The sequence below is a fragment of the Saccopteryx leptura genome, chromosome 10 (genome assembly GCF_036850995.1).
Source record: "Saccopteryx leptura isolate mSacLep1 chromosome 10, mSacLep1_pri_phased_curated, whole genome shotgun sequence".
Taxonomy (NCBI): domain Eukaryota; kingdom Metazoa; phylum Chordata; class Mammalia; order Chiroptera; family Emballonuridae; genus Saccopteryx; species Saccopteryx leptura.
In genome coordinates this window covers 61,928,485-61,942,107 of record NC_089512.1, presented here as the reverse complement: position 1 = coordinate 61,942,107, position 13,623 = coordinate 61,928,485, and the positions used below count along the sequence as shown (strand labels likewise).

The window sequence follows — 13,623 nt, the reverse complement described above, 5'->3', positions numbered from 1 at the left end:
AATTGAGGAGGGACAGGAATCTTGCGGTGGGCTTGGAGCAAAGGAATGAGGGCAGGTCTGCACATTAGGCGATCACCTCGGTGGCCAGTCTTGAGGTTAGAACCCAGGTCTGGTTCAGGGCCAAGTGCCCAGCCCATCTGGGTCAAGGTGAAATGCTCAATTCATTCGGAACAGCTCCATACATATCACAGAGACTTTGTTTGGAAGGATTTAGGTTCTTGTATGAATGATATAGATATAGCACATCTTATTGTATCAGGCTCCTTTCCACATTGCATTGCTCGTTGCAAGTGCCTAATGATTACATGTTGCAATAGAAATACAGGGAGGACAAGAAACAAATGAAAAGCTGACGAGCCCTACAAATAAGATGATTGGTTACCGGAGTTCTTGTACCTTAGAGCAGTGGTCCCCACCCCTGGGCCGCGTGGCCCATGGGCCATTTGGTACCGGTCCACAGAGAAAGAATAAATAATTTATTATACATTATTTCCGTTTTATTTATATTTAAGTCTGAATGATGTTTTATTTTTAAAAGATAACCAGATTCCCTCTATTACATCCGTCTAAGACTCACTCTTGACGCTTGTCTTGGTCACGTGATACATTTATCCATCCCACCCTAAAGGCTGGTCCGTGAAAATATTTTCCGACATTAAACCGGTCTGTGGCCCAAAAAAGGTTGGGGACCACTGCCTTAGAGCATGCTGTTAAATGGACTGCATTTCCCTTTTTGAAAAGTGCTTCTGCGTGGCTTCAGAAGGTCCCAGGGGAAAGTCATACAAACTATCTTTTTTTTTTTTCTTTGACAGAGAGAGAAACGGAGAGAGAGGGACAGATAGGGACAGAGAGGCAGGAAGGGAGAGAGATGAGAAGTATCAATTCTTTGTTGTGTCTCCTTAGTCTCCTTAGTTGTTCATTGATTGCTTTCTCATATGTGCCTTGACCAGGGGGGCTACAGTAGACCAAATGACCCCTTGCTCAAGCCAGCAACCTTGGGCTCAAGCCAGTGACCTTAGGCTTGAGCCAGCGACCTTTGGGCTCAAGCCAGCGACCATGGGGTCATGTCTATGATCCCATGCTCAAACTGGTGACCTCACCCTCGAGCTGGATGAGCCCACATTCAAGCTGGCAACCTTGGGGTTTCGAACCTGGGCCCTCCACTTCCCAGTCCAATGCTCTATCCACTGTGCCTGCCTGATCAGGCCAAACTATCTTTTTTTTAAAAATTTGCCTTTGGTATCCAACTGGAGGATGCTCCCCTTTTCTCTCCATTCCAGCTCAGTTATCGTTCTTTGTTTTAAGCTTCTGATATAGGTCATCCTTACCCTTCGTTCCTCCTTATTGAGGTGCTGCCTGTGGCATTTCATATCTGTATCTTTTTTATGGCTGGCTCTTTTCCTCTGTATGCATATCTTGTGCCATCTACACTGAGAGTTCTCGTAGGGCTGGGTATAATTTGAGATTTGTCTGTGTGCCCTGTGTGTGATCCACGTACCTAGTTACTTTCTTTTGAAAGCATGAGCTCCTTGGTTCCCGAGGGCAGGAACAGCGGATAGTTTGTTCACCACTGTACCTAGCATAATGTCTGGCTCATAATAGATGGTGAGTGAATTTATGTTCTGGGGTTAGTAAGGGAGGAGAAGGGTGTGGTTTGGGTGCCTTGGGCATTCCTGAGGGGTTGTGGAGATTGCCTTATCTCTTGGTCTCCTGCCTGGTTGTGTTCCTCTGGTCTTGGCTATCTGGCAGTTGGGCACCCTCTGGTTGCACAGACTGGCCTCTGTTTTAAGTAGTTATGGTAAAGTTTAGGCTTTTAATAAAGTAACAACACTTTCCAAAGTGTTTGAATTCAGGTGAGAAATTCTGGAATTGTGTATGTGGAAGAAGAGAGGATGGTAGGAGGAAAGATAGAGAAGGAGGGTGACCAGGGAGAAGGGGAGCCCCAGGAGATCGTGGGCCGGTATGCCATGTTGATTTAGATTTTCTGTTACCGCTTACTCCTCACTTTAATGAGAATGGTTTGGGTGTGTGTCCCTGTCTATCCCTTTCTGCACAGCTGTGCTTTCCCAAGGCCCATGTTTATCTGAGCTCAGGGATCCAGTTTCAGCGAGGGTGCCTGGCTTCGGGGTAAGCAGAGTGAGCATGCCTGTAGCATATGGATGTGCTGGGGTTGTGGTCTGAGACCCTGGGCTCCATCAGAAGTGTTCTGTACTTTGTGTCTTGGTGTAACAATTGCCCATTAAATACCTGGCTGCCAGCATATGTTTTCCCCCAACATCCCTCTTGTTGAGTGGAAACTTCAGCTGTGTGGTTTAGAATATTTTCCCATTATTTAGCATTTCAGAATTAACATATTCTGGAGAATTCTGAAATTAATGCTGAATGGCACATTTGCGGATTATTTTAGAAACAGTTAAACCGAAGCTGGTAGATCTGTAGTTACTCATTCCCATGATGGATAAGTGGTGGGCTAGGAAAAGGCGGGGCCGCGGGAGGATTCCAGGGCTCCCTGTGTGCATGCTGTAATTAAAGTGGGAAGTCTGGTGGAGTTGTTATCCCTGCTGTTAAAGAGTGCAGATGGCTTACAGCCACATCCCCAAGAGTTAGAGTTAGACCTTTTAAGTCTTTCTTTTTCTTTTATGACCCACCCTATATATTCCAAGAAAAGGTATGGATGTAGTGAAGAATTTTCTCATTAAAAGTAACAGCTTGTTCCCACACTCATTCCTAGTCTTGGAATGAGAAACCTGTTTCCTTAGACTTGAGGAATTGCTTATCTGTTGTGGCTTAATAGAACTTTAGGACAAGAACGTCTGGTAGGCGAATTTTATAACCAATCAGTGCCCAAAGCGGATCCAACTGGTAGGGCTCCAGCTGGCAACTTATGTCTCTCTCCCAATTTTACTGTTAATGAATTATTATTTAAGGCCCAAACAGAGAACAGCCTGCCCCTATTGTCTTAGGGGAAGTGAGTGCTCTTGGTCCCTGTGGCCTGGCAGTTAAGAATCTCCTGGGCTGGAGGGAGTTTGGCTGCCAGAGGGGCACTGTGCGGCTGGAAAGAGTGAGGGTGTTGCTCAGTGATTGGCATGACCCTGCGTCTCTGCAGTCATGTGTGGGTTTTGACTCCATGGGGATCTGTGCTAGAAACAAAAATTGGCTTCATTCCTCATCTTGTTTTCTTGTTTTCCCACAGGGAGTGGGGCCAGCTAGCAGAAATAGTGGGCTGCACAACATCACCTTCAGATATGACAGTAAGTAACTGGCTTGACCTCTGAAGAATGGAGCCCTTTGAGTGATCTAAAGCTTACACAGTTATTCTTATTCAAGGACACTGCAGGTCCTGGGGTTAAGGAATTTTCTGAACCTGCTCAGGTTTGTCAACAGCTAAAGCGGCTCAATCTCAATTAAGCCACTCAAAAATTGGGGGCAGGTCAAGAGTCCTCTGTAGTGTTTAGAGAAGTTGTGTATTGAGACCTCCCCTGATTTTTTCAGGATATAGCCATGTCCTTAAAATGCAGCTGTGGCCTGGTAGCTCAGTTGATTAGAGCACTGTCCTGCTATGCCGAGGTTTTGGGTTAGATCCCTGGTCAGGGCACATACAAGAATCAACAATGAATGCATAAATGGGTGGAAAAACAAATCAATGTTTCTCTCTCTCTCTCTCTCCTCCCCCTCCTTCCCTTCCTTTATCTCTTCCTCTAACTCAAAAAAAAAAAAAAAAAAAAAAAGCAAAGCAAATGCAGCTGACTGTAGGTCCCAGCAGGGGACACATGAGCAAAGCTACCCAACTGCAGTATGCTAGGGAGTGGTGGGGACTGTGGCATACTAGATAGCCAAGTCTGGTCAGGCTCCTCCATTCCAGCTGGGTTGTGGCCTTGAGGAATTCCCCTTGAGAATAGCCAGAAGTGGTTTCCAAGAAGAGTAGGAGATTTGCATTTTTAGTATGAACATTTTTTTATACTGGCAGTTACTTAAAATGTTTCAGAAACACAAAGTGGGCCAAGTGAGTCTGTGTTCCAGATTGGACCGGGGCCTTTGGTTGGCTATCTCTGCCTCAGGCCTGGCTCCAACCCAGGTTTCGCACTTAGTATCTGTGAACTGTGGCAGGTGATTTGACTTCTCCAAGCCTCAATTTTCTCACTCTAAAAAAAACGATTTCTTCCTCAGCATCATTTTTTTTGCATATGACTATAGTAGTTTAATGTATATAAAGTACAAAAGTAAGCAAAACCAATCTAAGGTGTTTCTCAGCATCATTTTGAGGCTTCAAAAAGGTAATGCTTATAACTGCTCACCTTGGTAGCTGGCGCACTCAGTGATTAATATCTATTAGTGTTAGAAGTTATTCCAATTGGGGTTGGACTACAGGCACCTTTTTGGCCCTTTCTCTCAAGGCTATATGACTTTTTCTGGATGAATTATTTTTAAGGGCAAGGTAGAGTCCTTTTTCTGATTAAGTACATTATAACCCCATCTTGAACTTTCATGCCCCAGAAGGTATTTATATGGAATTGTGAGCATTTTTGCCTTATGAACCATAATTTATGAGAAAGATGACAAGAAAGAACTTGACTCCTATTTGATTCATCTCTTCAAGAGGGTGATAAGTCTGTATACTAAATAAGGGTGTAGGTCACATGAGGACTCCAGAATGATCATTACTAAAGCAAGGTTTTCCAGGTGGTGTATCCAATCTAAGAATTTTAAGATACAAGTATCTATGTCAAATTCATGCCCACAGTTGCTGACATGGGTACTTGAAGTTAACCAATGAGGACTTCCATATGAAACAGTCATTTCATGTTAGCAATGTGTGCATGTTCTTGGTAAATGCTGTAAGTCTAATGAAAGATTTACAAGTCCATGATACCTAATTCAGCTAAGTAAAGACATGTGTAAGGGATCTTTCTTTGAGTTAGAAGGTTAATTTCTAATGTATGTTCTTGGTCCTGGCAGATCTTGTATTACATTCAAGAGTTCAAAACTTTCTGGTCAGTTGCAAACAAGTATTTGCCCCTCTAATCTAATATGGGGGTTTGTGAAAGAGGCTCTATATCTGTAGACTTTAAAAGTATCTAAAAGTATCTTATTGTTTTCTTCATGGGACCTGATATTGGGCCCATATGCCAGTGCCTATCTTTTAGTCATTATTTCTTTCCAATTCTTCAGCATTTAATTAGAATTTAATTTGTAACTCAGATTGACTTTTGAGACATCTGAAGTTCAGTTGCATTTGGCAAAATGTCATTTGGGCATAATTTTTTTGTAACCAAAATCCAAAACGTTAGAGTTGCTAATAATTGGATCCAGGCTGTGCAAAGTGCATTCGTTGTTTTCCACTGAGAAGGATATTTCTCTCTTCCACAAGAAAGTTCCTGTTACTGCTTAGTTAACTAGTTACTAGTTCTGTTTGAAATAGCTAAGAACCAATTACCAAAAGTATTAAACTACAAAATCTTATTTTTCTATTCCTTTGCCATTTAATGTTACAAAGAAAGAAAATATCTTGCCATTAAGTCAGAACCAAATTTCACGGGTCTCCGTGCCTCCTTTCACATTGCATTTCTCGTTTCTTCTTTGGGCTCTGAGAAGGTCCTGCCTGAGTAGGTTGTAATACATTTTCTTAATTCTTAGACTTTTTATTTGCATAATTTTATTTACAGAAAGCCGGAGAGTGCTAATTTTGGCACTAGGAATGAACAACAACAACAAAACCCCATGATTTTCTCTTTTCTTAGAGCTGTTGAAACGGAAGGTTTCTGTTTCATTGTAGACCGCCATAAATGAAATGCTTGAACTTGACAACTGCGATGGGGTTTTGTTGTTTTCATATTGGGAAGCTGGGTTCGGCCAGGATTTTTCAGGCTGAATACTTCTGACTCAGAACTCATTTGAGTCATAAGCTCTGCGCTGGGGATGAAGTGGTGAGAGCGCTGCACAAGCACCTGAGGCTGCCGTCTGTACTGGCCCTGGGCTGGCCAGCGGTGGGATCCTACGCCACCCAGCTGACCTCTCTAGATGCAGTTTCCTCACTTATACAATGTGGATATTAAGCTAGGTGTTAAAATATTCTTTTCTATTCTAAGATTGCCTCCTGCATTCAGAGAACACATGTTGAATGCTTTGAGAGTGAATTTTTATCAGAAATTCAGTTTTATTAATTATTAACATCTTTTCAGAAGAAGTAATATTGAAATGTACAGGTGGTTGTTTTTGAAACAGATGGGAGTATACGTAATGTGGTCAGGCAAGAAAGTGGGACACAGAGCAGGGTGGAGGATGGAGTTTTACCGTGGAGGGGAGCATGTAGTGTACGGGTGTTGTATTTTAATAAGAAAATTTACGGGAAGGAATATCATGTGCATGTTAAAAGGCTTAGAAAGCTTTCCATTAGCAATTACTTCTGTGTGGTGGGAGATTCTGGGAGACTTTAATATTTTTCTAATATTCTCTTTTAAATTTTTGAATATCAAGTGATCATTTTTAGTCATAAAATGGCAGATGTGCAGTATTGCTTTTTTGGGGTGGGGGGCATGACTCACCAGGCTTCTTAGAAAACACCTTTGCTTCGCCTCAAAGGAAAGTATTCTGAATTCAGAGGGGTGACAGGTGGGTTGATGGGATTGAAGACCTTTTGCAACAGATACTAAAGAGGGTTTTTAAGTTTAATCCCTGAGAGAGAAATGGAGATGAAACAGCATAAGAATTATGAGTCGGTATCTGCCAGGGGTGGCTGGTGGTCCTCCCTGCAGGAGTGGCTGGAAGGGCCTGTGGCTATTCTCAGAAATTCCAGCTGGAGTCTGGCTAGAAGCTCCTGGCAGCTTTTTAGGATCTTGCAGACCCTGAAGGTGTATTTAGCAAAACCAGGTGGCACAGCTGTTTGCATAGTTGTGGTTGCATTGACAGGTGTCAGTGAGCGATGTCCGGAGACAGAATCAAAGAATTGGGGCTTTTTGTTTTTCAGCAATGCAGACTCTGGATTTAGTGGATGTTGTGGATGTCTTTGATGATGTTTGGGAACAAAGGTTTTACCTTTGCTGATGCTCGTTAACATTTAAAGGTGCTTTGCTTATCACTAAGTCAGTCAGTATCTTTACAGCTATTAATTGGATTGTTTAACAGTCTTCACTCTCCCATGAATTCACATCCTCATTTTCTTTTCCCCAGACAACTTGCCCTCTAGGTTTCTTCTGAAAATAAGCAAATCCAGATTGTTTAGCCATTGTTTTGTTTCAAATCACTCTCTAATGCTGAAAACTGATTGAATTGAGGTAAATAATTATTGATTTGGATAAAATGTTATAATAGTAAAAAAACTTCATGCCACATACACACACAAACTCTAGCCCATATAAAATCCTTCTAACACTGTCCTGGAATTTAACTTAAGGTGTGGGTGATAGTGGTGCAATAAATAAGTCCCACTTCAGCATCTTATAATTTTCCAAACAGTCAACCTTTGATGTTGTATTTGTGCTTTTGAGGCACACAGAATGGATTTAGTCACCTGCAGACATGCTGTGTAATTTGAGAAGATGAACTTGGAAATAAAAAATAAAACTTAATTTTTTCATTGATTTGAGAGAGAGAGAAGAAGAAGAAGGGAGGGGGGAGAAAGGATAGAAGAGAGAGAGGGAGAAGTATCAACTTGTTATACTTAGTTCCGTTTAGTTGTGAGCTCATTGCGTCTCGTGTGTGCCTGACCAGGGGTTGAACCCACGACCTCTGGTGCGCCAGCCCGACGCTTTATCCACTGAACCATCTAGCCAGGGCCAAAAAAATAAAAATTTAAATGTGACTGTTCTTGTTCTCCAACTCTCTAGACTGTACCACATACTTGAACCCAGTGGGGAAGCACGTGATTGCTGATGCCCAGAACATCACCATCAGCCAGTACGCTTGCCATGACCAAGTGGCAGTCACTGTTCTTTGGTCCCCAGGGACCCTCGGTAAGTGGTCAAATAGAGGCCATGGTGGCTTGGGTGGGTAGTGCCTGGTGCAAGGGTCCCAGACCTGATGGCTTCCAGAGGCTAGGCAGGTCTTGACATGAGAGTAATTTTGGTTAGCTTGGGCACAGATATGCTTCCTCTTTTCATGCATGCATATGCTGGGCGTGCTCACAGCTTGATGCTGTGCCTTGTAGCTTGTCTTTTGTTCCCTCGGCTGTTATTGAGAGAGATGTGGGTTTAAAAAAGACTAGTGTGTGGATGATAAATGGTACAGGCCTTGCTTGGCCTCTGTGTCTCTGCCATCATGGGAGGATGGGTGGCCCCTCCAAGGACCTGAAGGCTTTGGCAGCCAGCGTGAATGGAATCTAGCCCACACAGAGATCTGCGGGCCCAACACTGGCATATTTTGTTGAGTTTTCAGGAAAAATCCCAGTTTTCCTGAGAAACCATGAAATCAACAATTTTAAATGCTGGCAACTAACTGAATTTTTAATTAAACCGTGTGGGCTGAAAAAAACCTAAAACAAAGAAAGAAAAAAAGCAAAACCATGTTATGCAGCCAGATTTAGATGAGGACCATGTTTGCCTGTCCTCTTTAATGAACTGATGATACATAGGAGATGGTGGGATAGTGAATGTGGGGCATGGGAAGGGCCCGTTTCTTCAACTGGCCCTGGGGTTGAACCCAGAATCACGAGAGGCCTTCAGACCTCACTGAATCCCAGCTTTCCCATCTGTAAAGTGCCTCTTGGTTTGTTGCAAACATTAGAGACACACACACACACACACACACACACACACGCTACATAGAGAGCTTTTAAAAAACTGTGGCTATAATTATCACCAGAACCTGGTCCTGTGACATTGCCACCCAATCTTAGAATTAAAAAAATATCTAGCCAAGGAAAAGTAAAATAAAGTTTGAATTTTTAAATCTAAATGGGATAAATCTCAGAAGGACCAGATTGCGGGCGAGGTGAGTGCAGAGCGAGGGAGGATGAATGAGTCCGTGGGCTTGGTTCATTTATTCATGTAAATACTGCTGGGTCTGAACCCAGTGGGTTTCCAAAAATAACATTATCTTAACATTTAAAGATACAAACATTCTCTGTGGATAAAAGGGAAGTGGGAGTTCCATGTAAGGCGAAGTGGTTGAGGGATGGCCTGATGCATTGCAGGCCCCTTCTGTAGAATGAGAGTAAGAGGTGTGAGCTGGTGGAACGAGAACCAGCTTGTGGAAAAGGGAGGCGGGAGGTTGTGCTTTACCTGCGCCATGATTTTGCAGGGGGGAAGTGGGAGGGTGTGCCTGGGCATGGTCTGTCAGTTTCTGTCAGACTTTATCAAGGAAGCTTCTTGGTAGCCAGAAAAGCATATGGGTTAAGTGCATTTTGGGTTTGAATCCCACCTCTGCCATATAATTTCTCTATGATGCTGGGCAAGTCATTTAGTATCTCTGTACTTCAGTTTCTCCAAAAACAAAATGGTGTACTACTACTTTCTTTCTATGGTTGTTAGGATTTAATGACTTAAGTGATGGGAAGGGCTAAATCAGTTCCTTTATGGGACACTGCCTTATAAAATTGCTAAACATTATGTAAGTACAGGGTGCTACTAGTACTGTGATAAAGGTGTTACTGTGATTTCAGATTTACATTTGCTGCCCTCCCCCCCCCCCCCCCCCGCCCCATCCACACTTGGTTAGTGGGTTTTCAGGCAGGTCTTTTAAAAATAAGGACTCACCCACTCCTACCCCAGCTGATGAATTTTTATGTTATTGAAATATATGATCTTTAATTATTTTAATCATATGACTTTTGTTAAAACAGTAGTTTTGGGAGCATTGCATTAGTATAAATAATACTAATTATTATATTAGTATAAATAATAAAATATTAGTATAAATAATAAGAATTTTTTAAAAAAATTGCAGGAGGTGGGGGCAAAATCTCAAAAAGCGAGTTCTTGTGAGATGTACTAAATACTGTAGTTGCTGGATCCTGTCAGCATGATTGAATCTCAGGCTGTTGGTCAGCTGACTATCACCCCCACAGGAAGCACTGTGGCTAAAAAACAGCAGTCTCTACCTCAGATCCCCTAAAACGGGAAGCTCTACTTGTAGCTCCTTTGCCCTGCCCACCATAAACTGTGTGTTCTTCATCAAATAGTTACAGGTTTGGAGAACCTATCAGAGAAAAAGATTTCCCTGGTCTTTGCCATCCAGAATTTTCCCACCTGGTTAATTGCATCCTGTGTAATTACTTTGGCCCTAGGAGGGAAAGGGTTGGAAATGTCTCCTTGTCTAATGTTCAGAAAGAATGTGAAATCGATACCATGCCAATTGAGGCCGGCTTGCGGGATCTCCAGCTGCCGTTGGACCACTCCAGTCTCCATGGGATACAGAGCCCTAGTACTGGCTCTTGTGGACGTTAGAGCTTAATCCTTTTGAAAGCATCTAGTTCGGCGTGCAGCAGGGGAGAAGCTCAGGTGGCAGGAGGCTGGGCCTGTGCCTTTCAGTGGCACGGTGGGGTCCTGGGGCCTCTGAGTGCTGTGTGCAGAGCACACACTGGGCAGCTTTTGGGTGCCTGCCTTTCAGGCACGATTAGGGCAAGAACCACTTTGTAAATCACACAAGCATTCTCCTAAACCATTTAATCTCAAGCCCAGGGGCCTGTTGGATGCAGGCTGGGAATTTTTTATGTTGCTCACTGAAACATGCCAGCAAATAGAGTACTAAAACTTAAAGTGCAAACATGGTTTGGAGAGAGTCCCTAGTCAGCATGGAGAATTTTCAGTTGGATACACCCTGTTTAATGACCTAGAAATTATGTATTCCACTTCCACTGCAGACTTTTTATTATCAATTGTGATGTGAGTCTAAATATTTGAACCCTAGTGTCACAGAGGCAATGGGCATTCGTGCAATGGCTAGGTGGTTTAGAGATTAATTTGTGATGACGTGATGGAGAAAATCACCGGCCTGTACCAGAGGAATGCGGATATGTTTTTCCTTTCTGTAAGCTCGTGTTCTGGCCAGAGTAAGAATTCTTGAGCTCTGCTGTATAGGTAGAGGAGACGACAATCTTGGAGGAAGGAAAGTGTGTTTGAAAGTAGTTAGGTCCACTTTTAATAAAAGCATTCTGCTTTGCATAGGCATCGAATTCCTAAAAGGATTTCGAGTAATACTGGAGGAGCTGAAGTCAGAGGGAAGACAGTGCCAGCAACTGATTCTAAAGGACCCAAAGCAGCTCAACGGTAGCTTCAAAAGAACTGTAAGTCACACGTGGGGACTGTGCTCCTGAAGACACACCATTGCTCCCGGGGTTTGAAGGGTCTATTCAAAGTCTGTGAAACAGGAGGAGGGTCTGTGCGGTCTACCCCACCTGCCAAGGTGGGCGGGGATGGCGGCAGCATTGCCAGCCTGCTCCACACTCCTTGAGAAACTCTCCAGCGCCGCTCGCTGGTAAGCTCGTCTCTGGTCACACGCTGGAGCAGCCATCCTGGAAGCTGACTTTGTGCTCTCAGGAGTGCATGTAGGCTCCTTCTCACCATCTTGGAAGTTCAGTGTTAACAAGTTCTGATTTCCTTGCCAAAGAACAGACAGCATTGTTGATCTTCATTTTCAGTGAGGGATCCAAACTAAACTTGGTCAGAAAATAGGCCTGACTTCCTCCTTCCCTGAGACACATCCCCCAGCTTTGGAACTGTGTCTGGGTGACAGTCAGGGGGGACTTGAAGCTCTCTTGGGCAGGTGGAAGGATGGGTAATTTCTTCAGGACATTACATATGTTTTTGTTCCCTTTTAGGGAATGGAATCTCAACCTTTCCTGAATATGAAGTTTGAGACGGATTACTTTGTAAAGATTGTCCCTTTTCCTTCCATTAAAAATGAAAGCAATTATCACCCTTTCTTTTTCAGAACCCGAGGTGAGTATGGCCTTTTCTGCCTGGTTCCCATGATGAGACCTCTGCTTTTAATTTTTAACGGATATGTGTTCAAGAGCCCACCAATATGGGTGTGAAACCAGCACGGTGAAGAGAAGAGCAACCAGAAAAGCAACATTTAGAATTAAGATTTGGCCCAGGAAGCATTACTCTGACCAGCCTCACCCATTCCTGGTTTGTTCTAGAATAGACATGATGGTTGATTTTTTTAGAGGGTGCTGTTAGTCATATATTAAAACCATTTGATTAAAGAAATTGGAATATAAAGTACAAGTTGAATGGGGTGTGTGATTGCCTGTCAGTTTTAGGATTAGATTAAGAAAATTAGGCAGTATTCCTGAGATCAACTCTTCCTGGAAATTTATTTACACTTTCTATTTATTTTGTTAGCATATATGTGCCAGACCCCCATGACAACCATGAAAAGAATTTAATTTCACCATCTCAGTAATTAGATGTAGACTCACACATAGAGAGGTCAGAGGGCTTTTCTGGAGTTGGGATTTGAACCCCAGGAGTCTGACCGTGGCTCCACACTCATACCATTACCGTCCTGGGTTCCCTTTGCTGCCTGGCTCTCCTTTTCCATTGGCTGTGCACACGCTCTCTTTCCTCTTCCTGAATCGCTACATCCAGCTCTGATGCCCAGGCACCCAGAGAGGCTGCAGCCCTTCTCTCTTCGCCTTCCTGGTTAGTCTTTCTGTCTGGCATTCCAGGCCTTGGATGGTAAGTGGTCAGTAGGATCTGACATCCCCTCTTGTCTGGTTGCTGTCCTCCTCCTCTGTGATGTTTTGTTTTTGTTTTTGTTTGTTTGTTTACAGAGACAGAGTCAGAGAGAGGGATAGACAGGGACAGATAGGAACGGACAGATGAGAAGCATCAATCATTAGTTTTTTGTTGCATTGCGACACCTTAGTTGTTCATTGATTTCTTTCTCATATGTGCCTTGACCACGGGCCTTCAGCAGACTGAGTAACCTCTTGCTCGAGCCAGTGACCTTGGATCCAAGCTGGTGAGCTTTTGCTCAAACCAGAAGAGCCTGCGCTCAAGCTGGCGACCTCGGGGTCTCGAACCTGGGTCCTAGGCATCCCAGTCCGACGCTCTATCCACTGCGCCACCACCTGGTCAGGCCCTCTGTGATGTTTTTATTCTCACCTCCAACCTTCATCAGTGTTTCTTTTTGTAGACTTCTTAATCTGGTTATTTCTTTTATTTCTTCCTTTTTTAAAAAACTGGTTGTTTTCTATGCAGGCAAGTTATTTTATAACAATTGGTCTCATTTTCTTAATTAAATAAGATTCCACAGGGAAAAGACCATTAGCATTTAACAATATATTTTGATGCCATACACATAACAACCAGATAAAAGATTCTAAGCATGTATTCATGAAAAGCTTGCCTACTTCAAACCTAGTGAGTCTGTCTGGGTGTCAGGCGGAGGCAAGAGATGCATTTATCACTGTTTCAAGGCAGTGACCTTGAAGCTGCCTTTGGTTTTCTGGAATTGTATGGACATTTTCCAGAGGATTCTCCCTGGGTTAGCAACATGGTATATTGAACTGGCTGTTTGACCTCTCTCATTGTGTTTTTATCGCATTGACTCATGTTTCAAAGCTACTGGCTTTGGTGCCTGGTTTTCAGCTTTGGTGCTACTCCTTATTTGATGACTGATGTCATTTTTAGATCCATCAAAAATATAAAAAAAATGTTGTGTTTTTTAAAAAAAATTTAT

At 43.1% G+C, this 13,623-nt stretch overlaps 1 protein-coding gene across 4 annotated transcripts in view; it reads left to right on the top strand.

The window, feature by feature from the left end:
* Positions 1 to 13,623, top strand: part of IL17RD (interleukin 17 receptor D) — a 71,757-nt gene that overhangs the window by 41,701 nt on the left and 16,433 nt on the right. For 3 of the 4 annotated variants that reach the window (XM_066350477.1, XM_066350476.1, XM_066350475.1), the window contains exons 2-5: positions 3,194 to 3,251; positions 7,824 to 7,949; positions 11,100 to 11,218; positions 11,753 to 11,873. In XM_066350477.1, the coding sequence (XP_066206574.1) occupies positions 3,194 to 3,251; positions 7,824 to 7,949; positions 11,100 to 11,218; positions 11,753 to 11,873 (424 nt within the window). The remainder of the gene's footprint in view (positions 1 to 3,193; positions 3,252 to 7,823; positions 7,950 to 11,099; positions 11,219 to 11,752; positions 11,874 to 13,623) is intronic. The other variant, XM_066350478.1, reaches the window with a different exon arrangement.